Genomic DNA, 16,528 nt, shown 5'->3' on the forward strand with positions numbered 1-16,528 from the left:
GCCGAGACAGACACACGGAGGAAAAAGGGAAGGACTGAGTGAGCCCAGAGCACGGTACCCCAACTCTAAGGCAACTCGAGACACTGCCACAGGGGGAGGGGGGAGAAGAGGAGGCAGTCACAAGAAACCGCGGTCACGTGACGGGGATGCAGGAAACGCCAGCTATGGCAGCGAAGGGGACACAGAACCCGCCGCTGGAGGAGGTGGGCGATGCCTGGGACTCAGCTCAGTGAGGGCTGGGGGGCATGGCGTCACTGAGGATGGGGCCCAGACTCCCCGTTATAAGCAGCTTGCCTCTCCCCTCCCCTCCCTGCCCTGCCACTCACCCCAACACGCTCGGGGTACACGCCAGCCCGCAGGAAGGAGGCCTTCCAGCTGTCCACCTCCTCCTGCGTCTCGCAGGCCAGCTCCAGCTGCCGATAGTCTTTGTAGACATTCCTGCAGGGTGGGCAGGCGTGAGGGGACGGCCGGGCCCACCACCCGGCGCCTCCGGGCTTGCATGGGCTGGGGTCAGCGCGCCTGGGGTGCAGGCCCGGCTTTCCCGTCTCCCAGCTGGGTGACGCTGGGTGACCCTGGGTAAGTCCCTTCTCTCCAAGCCTCAGTTTCCCCTGGGCAAGTCCCTTCCTCCCTCCGAGCCTCAGTTTCCTCACCTGGAAGGCAGGTGAACAATAATTCCTGCCTCCTGGGGGACTGCGAGGATTCAGTGACATGAGCGCTAAAATATTCAGGCAGAGCCGAAACCGGTTTGGCTCAGCGGATAGACAGTCGGCCTGCAGACTGAAAGGTCCCGGGTTCGATTCCGGTCAAGGGCATGTACCTTGGTTGCGGGCACATCCCCAGTAGGGGGTGTGCAAGAGGCAGCTGATCGATGATGCTCTCTCATCGATATTTCTAACTCTCTATCCCTCTCTCTTCCTCTCTGTAAAATATCAATAAAATATATTTAAAAAAAAAATTCAGGTAGAAAGGGACCTAGCCCTCCTCAAAGGACTTGGTGACAGCGAAGCCCTCCTGTGGGTCTCAGCCCTGCTGCTCCTCTTTGACTTGGGGGCCTCCCCACAGGCAGCTGCACTGAACCCTTGTCTCCGAGCAGGAGAAAGCCCGTTAGAACGAGCCCCGGGTGAGGAGGGGAGAGGCCGGTATTGCCCGCCCTCCCCCGGACACTTACCAACCTGAGAAGGCAAGACGGGGGCTCCCCTTTGTCCCCAGTGCCTAGCAGAGTGGCCTATGCAGAGCAGGCACTGCCAGACTGTGTGAGGACGGGGGAGGAGGGAGAGAGGAGAGGAGGAAGGAGAGAGGAGGGGGTGGCGGGTGGGAAGTCTTGACAAAATGCCCGGCACAGAGTAGGGGCTCCATAAATAATTTTCAAACGAGTGGCTGGCTGTGGGCGTGGGGCAGTGCCCCTCCTCTGTGTCTGCGGGCCCCCGCTCCTCCTCGGGGGCGGTTGGGGCTGGCGGGGCGGCGGGCACCTCTGCTCCGTGTTGAAGAGCGCGAAGATGTGCTTGCTCGACATGAAGCCCTTCTCCACGTCCCGCAGCTTCAGGTTGTCCACGGACAGCATGTACTTCTTCTCCTTCTCCTGCGGGCAGAGCGGGCGAGGTTGGCACTGCCCTCTGCCACGCCTCGCTCCCTGAGACAGCTCTGCGCTGGGGGTGCCCGGGCTGGGGCTCCTGAGACAGCTCTGCGCTGGGGGTGCCCGGGGCTGGGGCTCCTGAGACAGCTCTGCGCTGGGGGTGCCGGGGCTGGGGCTCCCTGAGACAGCTCTGCACTGGGGGTGCCGGGGCTGGGGCTCCCTGAGACAGCTCTGCGCTGGGGGTGCCCGGGCTGGGGCTCCTGAGACAGCTCTGCGCTGGGAGTGCCCGGGGCTGGGGCTCCTGAGACAGCTCTGCGCTGGGGGTGCCGGGGCTGCGGGTCCTCAGAGTGGCCCTGGCTTCTGGCTCCAGCCCCCTTCCACGGCACAGGTGCTGTCTGACCCCAGTGCCCTGGGCTTGCTGGCACTCCTGCCCCCAATGGCATTCAAGCCATGCCCACCACCTCTGCAGACCTGCCAGAGCCCGAGCGCCCCGGGTGGCAAGCTGAAGGTGGCTCCCATATCCCTCCCAAGAAGGTCCTGGAGGCAGGCCAGGCCAGCCCCAGCCAGGGACCGCCCCCACACACACACACACCCTACCCGCCACCCCCACCCTGGAGCCTCTTTCGCCCCTGGCCTGGCTGCCGGGCCTGCTCTGGATAAGCCTCTGACTTCATTTCCTGACTGCGGAGACAGGAAGGGGGGCCACGGGCCCCTTGGCTTCAAAGGGCTGGCTCAGCCCCCTCCCCGCAGACGCCCATGTGTTAGCAATCAGCACGCAGCGCCGGCCGGCCGGGGAGGGCGGGTCTGTGCAGACACAGCTCCTCTCCCCCCGCGGGCGTGCCCGGAGCCTGTGCCGCAGAGATGTGTGTCTGAGGAGGTGCCCGGCACAGCGTGCGTCCATGTGAGCACGTGTGTGTGCCCGTGAGGATGTGTGCACATGCATACAGATGTGTGTGGCGACTGTAAATGTCTGTGTCTTGGCCTGGACGTGACTGTAGGACACGGATGTGCGTCCGTGTGTTTCTGTGCAGTGTTTGTGTGACGGGCTGGACGTGCTCGGTGTATCTGTGGTCGTCTGGGAGGAGTTGTGCGTGTCCGTGGACGGGCATGTGAGTGCCAGGCCCACGTGCACACGTGTGTGAGTCTGGTGGGGGCCGGCGTGTCTGGAGGATGCTGTGTTAAGGGGAGGGAGGGGCGGGGGGCTCCAGGATGGGGCTCTGGGAGGAGAGGTCTCTGGTGTGTGGGACCCAGTGCCCACCCGCTGCCACCAGGCCCATGCTGGGGCGGGGGGCAGGGAGGAGGTCTGTGTGGGTCTTGGGGACTCAGGGCTTGGGCAGGGGCCTCAGCCCCGCTCCCAGGTGGGGCTGGGTCAGGAGAACCCTGCTCCCTGTCCTGGCCTCATCCTGCCCACCTCCCTCTGCCCCTGCGCCCGCCTGGCCCGTCCGTCAGCCGCATAAAGCCCTCTTTATGCCAGGCCAGTGGCCTGGTGGCCGGAGCCCCGAGGGCGGCGGGGGAGGAGAGGAGGAAGTTGCACACGAGGCCAGGGAACATCTGGAAGCGTTCGAGGGAGGCCCCACCGCCACAGCCCCAGCTCCGGGGTTGGACACGAGGCAGGAGTGGCCGCCTCACCCCACCCCTCCCTTCCTGCCGGCCGGCCCCCTCCCCAAGCCCCTCCTCCCCAGCCACAGCGCCTGCTCACCCTGCCACGTCAAAGGAGGCAGAAGGGGAGCCGCGCCGAGAGGGGACAGAGGGGCCGTGGGCTGGCAGGCTGGGCCGGGGCTGGGTCTCCAGGACGGGCCGAGCTCCCACCGACGCCACCGCCGCCGCCGCCCGGATGGACCACTCCGTCTACCCAGTGTTTAGACTATCTGTTCAGGACTCGCAAATTGTACAGTAGTCTGCACATTGGTTAGGCTGGCTGGGTTAGACCCTCGGCGCCGCAGGAGCTGACCGACCGCCGTCCGGAGCCGGAGCCGGAGCTGGGCCGGGGCGCGGGGCGCGGGGCGCGGGGCAGAGGGTGGGCTGGGGGGAGGCGCAGAGGGAGGGGGTGCCGTCCTGCTGTGAGATGTGGGGGTGCTGGGGGTGCTGAGGGCGTGGTGAAGGGGGTCTGAGAAGGCGGGGGAGTTGGTGAGAGTTGGGGGTGTGGGTAGCTGTCTGCCCTGAGGGTCACCCCAATCCCAAAGACCGGAGGGCCAGCGGCCGGGGGAAGAAGGGGGACAGGTCCCCTTCCCCCTCAGCCGGGCCCCCCTCCACGTCCCCAGATGTTCTAGTGCCAAATCCCACTCACATCCAACACACGCACACCCACAGCTCAGCACCCACACACACCACACTTTCAATCACACATCCATGCCCCAAGCACAGAGCAAGCACACACACACACACACACACACACACACTCACACTCACACACAGTCATACACTCACACATTCACACACACATTCACACACACACACATTCACACACACACGAATTCACACACACATTCACACACATACACTCACACACACTCACACACACATTCACACACATTCACCACACATTCACACACACATTCATACACTCACACACATACACACACACATTCACACACACACACACATTCTCTCACTCACACATTCACACACACACATTCACACACATTCACACACACTCACACACACACACATTCACACACACACTCACACACATACACACACATTCACTCTCACATTCACTCACACACACACACACTCACACACACACACACACTCATACACTCACACACATACACACACATTCACTCTCACATTCACTCACACACACACACACACACACACACACCCTCCTTAAGCCCCCCCATACACTGACACACGGAACACAGCAACACGCTTGAGTCATGCTTCAGGGACACACAGTCTGCCCCTGATACACACGAGACCCTCATGTACCGAATATACCTACATGCTTACACCCCAAACGCGCTCCCACAAAACACTGGCACACAACGGCCACAGCCTCCCCTCCCCCTCCCGAACTCACTCCACATCCCCTCCCCTGTGCACTCAGGCCCTTCCACACAGCTCCGCTCCATGCACACACGGAGCCCAAGAAAGACCCCTTTATGCCCAGGTAGGGGGACCGGCCCCAGACACCCCGTCCCCCGCAGAGCCGCCGGGCCGCCCCGGCCAACTGTCCGCTGTGGGGCCCGCGGCGGGCACCCCAGCCGTTGGGAGCCCCTGGGAGCCCCTGGGAGCCGCCGGGCAGCAGAGCAGGAAGCAGCCCCCACACCCGCCCGCCAGCCACCTCACCCTCCACCCCTGCCCGGGCCCCTGCGCTGGGAGAGGCCAGGCTGGAGGTAATGAGGTCCAGATGGCCTGGCGCCCCTGCCGGTGACGACAGAGGGTCCCGCCCAAGGTGGGGAGGGGGCCGTCCAGGCGACTTGAAGGGGGCAGGGAGCGGGAGGGGGGTGACTGGGAGACCACCCCCCAGCCCCGCTTCCCCATTGAGAGCGGAGGGCGCCCCCTTCTCCAGGCCCTGTCAGGGAGAAGAGGTCCCCTCCCCCACACGCGGCCAGCTGGAGTTCATTACCACAAGCCCCCCCACCCTCCCCGCGCTCTCTGGTCACCTCTGGAATCCAGATGTGGAAGCCAAACAGACTCATTCTTAAAGGAGACGGGCAGCAGGGGAGGGCGGGGGCTGGCGGGGGGTCTGTGTGCCCCACTGGGCAGGGAGGGGTCTTGAGGGGCGCCCCTGTGGGTCCTGTCACTCCTGACCCCTCAGCCTGGAGGCGCTCTGGGCACCCCCCCTGGATGCTGGGGTCTGGGGTGCAGGGGTTAACGGGGCGGCTGGCAGCCGGACTGTGTGTCACGGGTCTGCGGGGGCCACAGGAGAGGTGGCGCGCCCTGGAGCAGAACAGGACGGCTGCAGAGCCGGGGTCTGGGGTTAGGGGGGTGCCCAGCACCCTTGCCCACCCTCTTGAGGGTGCTCAGCCCAGGCTCCCCATCCTGCCACGTCACCTTCTCTGCCCGGCCCCGATGAGCCCCAGGATCGCCTGCCCCTGGTCCTTGCCGCCCAGCTCCACTCAGGGTCTTCGCTGGGATTTGTAAAACCCCCCGTTGGGTCTGAGCCCGACTCTGGCCACCAGTCCGACCCCGTGACTCACCTCATCGTCCTTGTACCAGGACAGGTTCTCGGCGGTCAGCACAAACCAGTACTCCTTGGAGCCCCCCTTCATAATGCCGATGTTGTTAATGGTCAGCCAGCCCTTCCGGATGACCTGGAGGGCGAGGGGCAGGGGGTCAGCGGGCAGAGCCCTGGGTCCCCGGGAGGTTGGGGTAGGCGGAGAGAGGCGCTGGAAAGCCCACCCCTCCCCCAGCTCTCGGAGGCCTGGCGGGTCCGGGAGGGTGGGGGCCAGACCCGGCCTGGTGTGAACCACCAGTGACCAGGCTGGAGGCAGAGGACGGCAGAGCTCAGGGTGCAGAGCCGCTGACGGGCAGAGCCATGCGCGCCGGGCCCTGCTGGCCCAGGGAGCAGAGGAGCCCCCACTGACAGTGCACAACGGAGCTTAGGGGGCCGACCGACGGGGCAAGAGGACTCTGAGCGCCTCTTCGGCTTAAGATCCGATTTATTCCAAGACGGTCTCCGACCTCAGGGACTCTGCACGTGCTGCCGTCGCTTCTGCCTCCAGAGCGCCTCCTCTCCTGTTTGCCTGGCAAATGCCTACTCCTCCCCTGTGTGTCGGCTCGGAAGTCACCTTCATTCTCAGGCAGGCTCTCTCCATACCGCCCCCCCGCCCCCTAATAAAGCCAGGACCCCCACTATAATCTTTTATCCCTGCTGGAGTGACTGGGATCTTGAATTAGTGTGTGTGTGTGTGTGTGTGTGTGTGTGTGTGTGTGTGATGTCAGCCTCTCTTGCTGAGTTGTTTACTCTCTCTACCATTGTACCCCAGCACCTTGCAGAAAGCTCGACAGACAGTAAGCGATCAATAAACACGTGTGACACGAATGCTGCCGTAGTTGGGTGCTAAGGGTCTCTGGCCCCAGACACAGGTTGGGGGGGGAGGGTGGAAGGGAGTGGGGGCGGGGGCAGGGGCTGAGCATGAGACGCCAGGCCCCTTCTTCCTGGGGGCAGCTCGGGGCTCCAGGAAAGGTCTCCTTCCACAGCAGGAAGAGCGGTCCTGAGCCATGGCCGCAGACCCGAGCCCTGCATTGGACTCCAGGGGCAGAGCCAGGGCCCAGACCCTGGTGGAGGGCCAGTCTGAGAGGCCCCTCCCTGGCCCTGACCTCCCTGCTTCTCCTCTGAGCGGCCACAGGAGATCCAAGGATCCTGGGGCCGGTGGGAAAGTCCTCGGGGCCAGACCCGCTTCTGAGACCCTCGAGGCCCTCCTTACCCTCTCCGGCTTCCCCCCAAGTCTCAAAGAGAACCCAAGTCACATGGCGGACCAGCAGCTGAGTCATGGCTCAGCCCTGTGACTCCTCTCCCCCGGGTCCCAGTCCAGTGAAGACCCACTCAGGGTCTCGTCACCGCCTTCGGAGCTGAGTCCACATGCCGCACCCTGGCGCTGAGCATCGCAGCATCTGACCAGCGGGCTCTGTCACTCTGCTCCTTGCCTTCACTCAGCCTGGTCCTCCCTCAGCCACCCCCAAGCCTGCCCTTCTCCCTCCTCCCTGCTCCCCCAAAGCTCTCTCCAGAGCCCCTCCACCAGGACTGCCCACTCCCCGACCCCCACCCTGCAGGGGTCCTGCCTGCAGGCCCGGGGCTCCGAGGTGCAGGGCCAGGGTCTGACTCCTGTCCGGGGGCCAGCGCCGTGCAGGCACCAGTGAGCGTTCACTGCACCCAACGTTCACTGCACCCAACTGCCTTGGGATAATCCACTCATTAATACTTTATCCTCCCGAGCACCTACTGTGTGCCAGGCCCTGGGCTGGGCACTGAGGGTTTACCGATGAACAGACAGACCCAGCCCGCCCCTGTTGGTTTGGGAGGGGAATCATCACACCAACACCGCGATTATTACAAAGAACTCCCGCCTCTGGGACGGCCCAGGGCTGTGTGGCTCGTGTGCACACCTGGGGTGGAGAAGTGATGTGTCCACAGGGATCTGAAGGACACAACAGATGAGGAGGGATTTGTCTCTTGACATGTCACTCATCTCTTTATTTTCTGGTGAAATGGTCTCCAAAGCATGCTTCTTTCCCATCCATCCATCCATCCGTCCATCCGTCCATCCGTCCGTCCATCCATCCATCCGTCCGTCCATCCATCCATCCGTCAGTCCATCCGTCCGTCCATCCATCCATCCATCCATCCATCCGTCCGTCCATCCATCCATCCATCCGTCCATCCATCCATCTGTCCATCCGTCCGTCCATTCACCCATCCATCCATCCATCCATCCGTCCGTCCGTCCATCCATCCATCCGTCCATCTGAGTGTCCATCCATCCATCCATCCGTCCATCCATCCTTCCATCTGTCCATCTATCTGTCCATCCGTCCATCCATCCGTCCATCCATCCATCCATCTGTCCGTCCGTCCATCTGTCCATTCGTCCATCCATCCGTCCATCTGCCCAACAGACATTTAAGCAGCACCTACTAAGTGCCAGGCCCCTGCCAGGCATTTCCACCCGCCCCAGCCCACATGGTCTGCCTCTGCCTGAAGCAGCACTGAGCTCCTGGGCATTGGTGGACCCTGTGTGTGCGAGGCCTTGTCTCTGGCCTGAGAGCATGTGTGGGCAGCCTGTGCACAAGCCAAGGGGTCCCCTCCTGCCCATCCCCGCTCACACGGGCCCCTTCCTCCCCCCCTCGCTACACAAGCCAAGAGCCCCAGTCCTGGTACTCACCAGAATCTCATCCTGCAAAGAGGTAACCATATCAACCACGAGAAGCATCGGGAGAGAGGAGAGAGGGTTACTGAGGCGGAGTGGGAGGCTTGTGGCTGGCGGCTGACAGGCTCCCTGGCCCCCGGGGACCCTTCCCCTCGGGGAGGGGGCTCTCAGAGCGTGGCGTCCGTCCGGCACCCTCCATCCCTCGGGCTGGGGCACCGGGGCTCGCTCACCTGGTTCCCTGAAGCCTTCTTCTTGTTCATTTGGCTGCTCCTCTGCTGAGCACTGAAGGAGAGAGGGAGGAGTCATCTCAGAACGCCTCCTCTCAAGAGGCCCAGCTCCACTGCCACTGCTCAGTGGGCGCCACACACAGAGGGTTAACCCGGAAGGCCTGGACCTCTCTCTCTCTCTCTCTCTCTCTCTCTCTCTCTCTCTCTCTCTCACACACACACACACACACACACACACACAGTCACCTTCTCTGCCCGGGGAGCACTCACTTGGCAAAGCCGATGAAGTCCTCGTGGTTGGTGTTCATGTAAGCCAGCTCGATGTCGATGAGGAGCATGACCTTCGGGGACACAGTGGGTGGGGGAAGGTGGGAAAGACACCACAAAGTTTTAAGATGCATGCCATGCTCACAGGAATACAGGGTCCACAATAAATACCCCCACTGTGATCAATGGATACGGACATACATAACAGTGTCCATAATACGTGAAGAGTTCCTACACAAGAGGCACAAATCAAAATGGTCCAAGAATGGGATGGGGAACTCGGAGAAGAAATGCATGTAGCCAATAAGGATACGTAAAGAATGCTCACCCCCAGGAAGAAAGAAATGTAAGCTAAAACCACGAGGCCCCTTTACACCTATGGGTTTAGTGCTAAATATTGATAATGAGCAGTGTGGGCAAAGTTGTGAGAAGATAGGTTCTCTCATTGACTATTGGTGGAAGTGCCAATTAGTAGCAAATTCCTGGAGGGCAATTGGGTAATACTTAACAACTTCTAGAACTACATCTCATCGATAAACTCATCAAGTGTGGTGTGGTGTGCAGTGGAGAAAAATTGGGAACAGGCCAATGGCCATCAAAAGGTGAAATAGCTCAGCCTGTGTTGCTCAGTGGTTGATCATCCACCAGGAGGTGCTCAGGTTGCGGGATCATCCCCAGTAGGGGGCATGCAGGAGACAGCCAATCAATGATTCTCTCCCATCTTTTTTTTTTTTTAAATATATTTTTTTATTGATTTTTTACAAAGAGGAAGGGAGAGGGATAGAGAGTTAGAAACATCGATGAGAGAGAAACATCGACCAGCTGCCTCCTGCACACTCCCTACTGGGGATGTGCCTGCAACCAAGGTACATGCCCTTGACCTGAATCTAACCTGGGACCCTTCAGTCCACAGGCCAATGCTCTATCCACTGAGCCAAACCGGTTAGGCCAAATCTATTTTTTATTGAGTGTTTATCAGTCTTGTAATTAAAGAGACCGATAAGAATTCACAAGTAGCATCAAAAACAAAGGTGGGAGGGGCTGAGGACAGGAAGAGGGATGTGTGAGGAGGGAGGCTGGGAAACGGGAGGCTTGGACGGAAGGTGCGAGGACCAGGAAGGAGGGCGGGGCTGGGAGCTTCCTGAGGGCCTGAGGAGGCTGTCTCTGCTCCCCCAGCCCCCAGACGGCACCCGGTAACAGTGCGAGTGAGTGAGTGAACGAATGTCTGAGCAATGCCTCCTAGAAGGAAGAGGTGGCTAGGACAGGTGTGGGTCACCCGGAAAAACCACAAATAGAGAGAGGCCCAGAGAGACGCCAGAGGATAGGCTGCCAGGAAGTTGAAAAGCAGGTTTGCGTGTGTGAGTGTGTGTGTGTGTGTGTGTGTGTGTGTGTGTAAAATGGTACAGCTGCTTTGGGAATCAGTATGTGGTTCCTCAGTAAATGATCATACATAGAATGACACAGAATTACCATCTGATCCAGCAATTCCATTTCTAGGTATCTACCCCTAAGCCTCGAAAGCAGGGTCTCCAAGAGATACGTGCACGTCTGTGATCATACAAGAACCACTTGCCCTGGCCGAAGTGGAAACAGCCCGGCGTGGTTTCCCCAGATGGCTAAGCCACACGTGGCAGACACATACAACGGAATGCTACTCAGCCTCCGAGAGGCAGCGCGGACACGGGCCACGCCAACATGGATGACCTTGAACACGGTGTGCTGCGTGACACGAGTCAGACACAAAAGGACGGTACCCTGTCCCTTATGCGAGGGCCCTCGAGGTGTTGAATTCTTCTTCTTTTTTTTAAAATATATTTTATTGATTTTTGTACAGAGAGGAAGGGAGAGAGATAGTTAGAAACATCGATGAGAGAGAGTCATCTATCAGCTGCCTCTTGCACACCCCCACCTGGGGATGTGCCCGCAACCAAGGTACATGCCCTTGACCGGAATCGAACCCGGGACCCTTCAGTCCACAGGCCGCCACGCTCTATCCATTGAGCCAAACCGGTTTCGGCTAGGTGTGGAATTTTTAGAAACAGGAAGTAGAGTGGTGGGTCCCAGGGGCTGGGGGAAGGGAACGGAGCCAGTACTTGTGAGTTTCCTTTGGGGAAGATGGAAAGTTCTGGAAACGATGCCGGGGATGACCGCACAGCAGGTGAATGCACACGCAGACAGTGAGTGTACACACACATCCCCACAGTAAGCCGCAGAGGCTGGTGTGAGGGCGGAGAGCAGAGGGAAGGCTGGCGCAGAGGGACAGCGGGCGCCCGGGAGAGGGGCCGGGGCGGGGGGGGGGGGGGCGGGAGGCTGGAAAGAGGGGCCGGGGAGAGGGCCTGGCCGGGAGAGGGCCGGGGAGAGGGCCAGGAGGGCCGGGGAGAGGGCCGGCTCACCTGCTCCTTGGTGCGGCCCTCGCGCTCCCGGATGTGGGTGGTCACGATGCGCTCCATCTCCTCGCGCAGCCGGGGGTACTGCTGGAGCTGGGGGTGGGCAGAGGGGAGAGAGCCACGTACACGGGGGGCACGGGCAGGGAACACCCCAGCCCACCAGAGTCCAGGGGTCCGGGGCGTGGGGCGGGAGACACACGCAGAATGCCAGAGCAGGGCGGGGAGGGGAGGGGGGGAAGCGGAGGGAGGGAGAACCAGGGGTCCCAGGAAGCCGATGGCACCAAGCCACGGCCACCCCTTTCCTCCAAGTACAGGCTCCCGATGGCAATGCCAGGGTCTGCCCGGCCCCAGGCCTTCATCCCTCGGATGGGAGGGCCGGTCCGGGGTGGACATGCCGTGGGCGTCAGCCTGCTCCCTGGCCCCATCCTGGAAGCAGACACGGGCCACCGGGGCCTTTGCTTGGAGGACCGTGAGCTCCCAGAGCTGTCACCGTTGGCGGGGGTGGGGGAGCAGGGGGGGCAGCGAGGAGGGGCACCAGGCAGGGAACCCCGATGCAGGAAGAATCGGGGGGACAGGGCCCCGGCGTGGCCGGGCCTCCTGAGTCCGGCTGGGGACGGGCCATGCTCCTTGTCAGAGCCGGGAGGCGGGGGGACCGGCAGTCACACGTGCAGGAGCCACAGGCACGGACATGCGAGGACGTGGGGGCATGCGGAGGGTGCAGCAGCATGAGCAGTACCCTGCGGGGGCCTGGCTGGGCCCCTGGCCCTCCTGGTAGGACCCACCCAGTTCTGCCCCCTCTGCACGCTCCAGACTGGCACTGTCACCCCCTGCCGTGTGTGTCTGGCTCCGAGCCGGGCCAGCCTGTCTCTGCCTCTCCTCTGGGGTCAGGAGCTCAGCAGCACCGCTGCTGCCCATTCCTATCAGCTCCAAGCCCGCCCCCTGTCCCCTCTGCGGTGAAGTCTGCCCTCGGCCCCGCTGGGCTCCGGACCAAGCCCAGGGGACTCACTCTCCTTCAAGACACTGTTGGGTGTCACCTCCATCCAGAAGCCTCCCCGGCCACCCCCAGAGCTGGGTTGGGGGTCTCCCTGTCATCTTTCCTTCTCAACCCGTATTCTACTCGCCCCGAAGGCAGGGGCGGGGCCAGGCACCCCTAGCGCTGGGGAGGCCCGTGGAGGAATGAGGGGATGAATGAAGGATGGATGCCCGCCCTCCTTGCCAAGGTGCAGGCCTCTGCCCTCTGCCTCCTGAGCCTGCAGCGCCTTGGGAGGGAGGCTCTGAGCTGCTGAGGGTGGGCGCTCACCCACAGGGACCTCCGGTTCTGCTCAGCGGCCCTCCCCGCTCAGGGCCACAGGGGCCAAGGAGGCAAAGCTAGAGCCACAGGCTGCCTCTGGGTCAGGGGGCTCAGGTGGGCCCCCAGGTGGGAGAGAGCTGGATGTAGCAGGACTAGTTCCTGGTGGTGACTCTGAGGGCGATGGAGGTCAAGGCGATGGGGTGGGACAGTGGGGAGGCCGGAGGATGGGGATGGAAGCAGCGCCCTGGATGCCAGCCCGGGCGGCAGATGTGAGATGTCACAGCCTCCCACCCCCACCCCACCCCCCTGTCCAGGGGCTGTGCCAAGGGTGTGACTGCTGCGGCCAAGCCCAGGGGACTCGGGGGCGGGGCGGCCGGGGACCAGGGGCTTGAAAACAAATTCCTGGAGAGGCCCGGGGGCGGTTCCCGCTCCTTCTCGAAGGAAGCCTCCGAGTTGGAGCAGGGACTCGGGCCTGAGTCACCCCCGCCAGCAGGCCTCCTCCGAGGTGGTCCCCAGTGCTCCCTCCCAGGGTGGGGTGCAGGGGCGTGGGGGAGGGTGGGCGATGAAGGAGGAGGAGGGAGCCGTCTGCCAGGAGCATGACCAGTCCTCCCACTAACCGCCTGCCTGCTACGTTCGTCACGTTTTCCACGTGTCACACGGGCCGGCCAGCCTCAGCCCCCGTGAGCTCCCTGTTCCTTTTGAGCATCTTTTTCCATTCCGCCTGCCTCTGAGCCTGCCCAGAACCTGTAGCCAGTTTTCCCAAACGGAACTGTTCTCTCTCAGACCTTGGCTGAGCAGGGCGGTCCGCTGGAGCCCACCAGCGGGTGGTGAAGGACACAGGCCTGGGAGCCACAGGGCTCTGGGTTCAAAGCCAGGCCCTGCCCTCTGTGAGCCTCTGTCTCTGCTGGTGGAAAGGGGCGGGGGGGGGGGCGGTGAGGGCTGCACCCCACATGCTGACATTCAGCTCTAGATTTCATCCAGGGAGGAGAATGGTCCAGCAGGGCCGGGGGTAATGACAGTTGACTATTTTTCAAATCTCTGGCAGGAGTTTGGACGCTGGGACAGTTGGGGAAAGGAAAAAAAAAAAGACAAGATGGGTGAATTTTGCCACGTAAAGAAAAAGAAATTACTTTCCACGAAATAAACCAAAAGGGAAAACTCTTTTGTAAAGTAATAGAAAAGCTTCCCTGGGTAAATGTTTTGTTGATCATTTCTTTCTGCTCACAAAAATCGTACTGACTCAGTGTAAGAAATTTGCAAGTGATTAAAATGTGTGCAGTGAAAATGGAAAAATTCCTACATGCGTGCCCTCTCTTAAAGCGATAGTTAGCGATTTGGTGGATGTGTCTTTGGAGCTTCATCATTCATATATACTGTTCCCCTAAATTCTATACATTCTTCTCTGAAACTGCTCCCCCTCTCCCCCCCAGTCTGTGGGGAGGGACATTGAAAGGAAATATGTATGCATTGCCCTGTAAGCAGCTGTAGGCATACTTTGCTTTATTGGGCTTTGCAGATCCTGCATTTCTTACAAATTGAAAGTAAAATCCTCCATCAGCAAAAAAGATTATGACTTACTGATGGCTAGATGATGGTTAGCATTTCTTAGCAATAAAGTATTTAATTTTTTTTTTTTTTATTTCAGAGAGGGAGATAGAGAAACATCAATGATGAGAATCATTGATCAGCTGCCTCTTGCGCACCCCCTACTGGGGATAGAGCCTGCAACCCTGGTATGTGCCCTTGACCGAAATCAAACCTGGGACCCCTCAGTCCTCAGGCCGATACTCTATCCACCGAGCCAAACCAGCTGCAGGGGTCTTCAAACTACGGCCCGCGGGCCACATGCGGCCCGCAGAGGAGTCTGATCCGGCCCGCCAGGTTTTTTGGGCAGTGAGCGCAGCCGAGGTGTTACAGTAGGAATTAGTAGTTCATATAGTCCGGCCCTCCAGCTCTCTGAAGGACCGTGATCTGGCCCCCACTTTAAAAAGTTTGAGGACCCCTGAGCTAGGGCAATAATGTATTTTTAAGTTAAGGTATGTACATTACTTTTTCAGGCAAAACGCTATTGCATACTTAACAGATTACAGTATAGTGTAACTAGAACGTTTATATGCACTGGGAACCCAAAAAAATCGTGTGCCTCACTTCCTGCGATATTTCCTTTACTGCAGAGGTCTCAAACCAAACCCCACCATCTCTAAGGTATGACTGTATAGTCTTTGTCCGTGTGATATTTTATGTAATCAGTCTCCTCTTGATGGACTTTTGGGTTGTTTCCAAAATTTTAGTATTTCCAATAATTACTTTTTTTTTTTTGGAATTCAATTCAGCAAAGTGTTCCAGGTTTTTTAAATGTTTATATCCAGTAGTCAGTCTTCTAGGAATCTATCCTAAGGAAATAATTCGAGAGAGAGAGAAATGGATAGAGCAGAGAGAAGTGGATAGAGCGTCGGCCTGCGGACTGAAAATAAAATTCTTTATAACAAAGATGTTCATTGCCAGGTTACTTTATAATATTGAAAAACTGGAGGCACTGTAAATGTTCACCAACAGGAAAATGGGTAAGTGAACTGTGATAAGCCTATTCAATGGAATAGTAGGCTGTCATTAAAAATGTTTAGGTAGGCTCTGGCCAGGGAGCTCAGTGGGGTAGGGCATCATCCTGATACACTAGGGTTATGGGTTCCATCCCCGGACAGAGCACATACAAGAATCAACCAATGGCCGGCACCAGTTTGGCTCAGTGGATAGAGCGTCGGCTTGCGGACTGAAAGGTCCCGGGTTCGATTCCGGTCAAGGGCATGTACCTTGGTTGCGGGCACATCCCCAGTGGGGAGTGTGCAAGAGGCAGCTGGTCGATGATTCTCTCTCATCAATGTTTCTAACTCTCTATCCCTCTCTCTTCCTCTCTATGAAAAATCAATAAAATATTTTTTTTAAAAAGAATCAACCAATGAATGCATGAATCAATGGAACAACAAATTGGTGGTTCTCTCTCTCTCTCTCTCTCTCTCTCTCTTTCTCTCTCTCTCTCTCTCTCTCTCTCCCTCCCTCCCTCTTTAAAAGCAATCAATTAAAAAAATATTGGGGATTAATAAGTACAAAGTATATAGTCACGGGGACACAATAAACAGTGCAGGGAAGATAATAACATTGTGATAACTTTGTATGGAGTCAGATGGGTACTAGATTTATCGGGGTGATCTCTTCACAAATTATATAAATGTCAAATCACTGGGGTGTACACCTGAAACTAACATATGGTACGTCAACTGTAATTGAAAAATAAAAATTATTTAAAATTTTTCAGTTGTATCTGGATCTCTTGTATAAAGGGATCTGAGGCAGCTTTTTCAAAGTTTGACAAAAGATCACGTTGCCTGGGATTCGCGATGCCTGGGCTGGTGACCTAGATGTCACAATACAGTGGAATGGGAGAGTCCGGTCCAGGTTTTATCCCACCTGCACCCGGCACTGAGGATGCTCATTGGCTGAGTCTCCCCATGTGACACAAAAGTGGGCTAAAAGGAGCGGGTTGAGAAAGGGGTGCACGTGATGTGACTAATTGTGTGGGAGCCAGGAGCCGCCGTGATGCTTGTTTGAAAAGGGAAGTTAAGGCAGGTGTGCCCCCACCTCCCCAGCACCCGGAGCTTTTCAAATCCAGGCCACTCGGGGCTCTCCCCCAGGGGTTCCCGTTCCGCCTGCCTGGAGGGGGGCAGCATCTGCGTCTGGAAAGGCTCCCCCAGACACTCCCCTGGGAGGCACTGCTCCAGGCAATCTGGCTAAAAATCCTCAAAAGGCTCGAAAGCAGGCAAACAGGAAAAAGGCAGCTAACAGGTCACAGGTGACTCCAAAGAGGCGGGCCCTGCCACGCGGGCATGGATTCTTGTAAAAGGAGTCGCCCAACAGACTTTCAGCAAGTTGGTTTGGAGGGAAAGGGACGGCTCCCCTCCGCCAGGGGGCCC

The 16,528-nt window shown here is 59.0% G+C and overlaps 1 protein-coding gene across 10 annotated transcripts in view; it reads right to left on the reverse strand.

Moving 5' to 3' along the window:
• Positions 1-16,528, reverse strand: part of DNM1 (dynamin 1) — a 44,352-nt gene that overhangs the window by 6,838 nt on the left and 20,986 nt on the right. For 8 of the 10 annotated variants that reach the window (XM_084898293.1, XM_084898289.1, XM_084898288.1 and 5 more), the window contains exons 11-17: positions 11,276-11,362; positions 8,886-8,956; positions 8,619-8,670; positions 8,404-8,415; positions 5,719-5,832; positions 1,470-1,579; positions 327-438 (exon numbers count right to left, since the gene is read on the reverse strand). In XM_084898293.1, coding sequence (XP_084754419.1) covers positions 327-438; positions 1,470-1,579; positions 5,719-5,832; positions 8,404-8,415; positions 8,619-8,670; positions 8,886-8,956; positions 11,276-11,362 — 558 coding nt within the window. The remainder of the gene's footprint in view (positions 1-326; positions 439-1,469; positions 1,580-5,718; positions 5,833-8,403; positions 8,416-8,618; positions 8,671-8,885; positions 8,957-11,275; positions 11,363-16,528) is intronic. The other 2 variants (XM_084898295.1, XM_084898292.1) reach the window with 1 other exon arrangement.

The sequence above is a fragment of the Pipistrellus hanaki genome (assembly GCF_964339955.1).
Source record: "Pipistrellus hanaki genome assembly, chromosome: 11".
In the NCBI taxonomy this organism is placed as follows: Eukaryota; Metazoa; Chordata; class Mammalia; order Chiroptera; family Vespertilionidae; genus Pipistrellus; species Pipistrellus hanaki.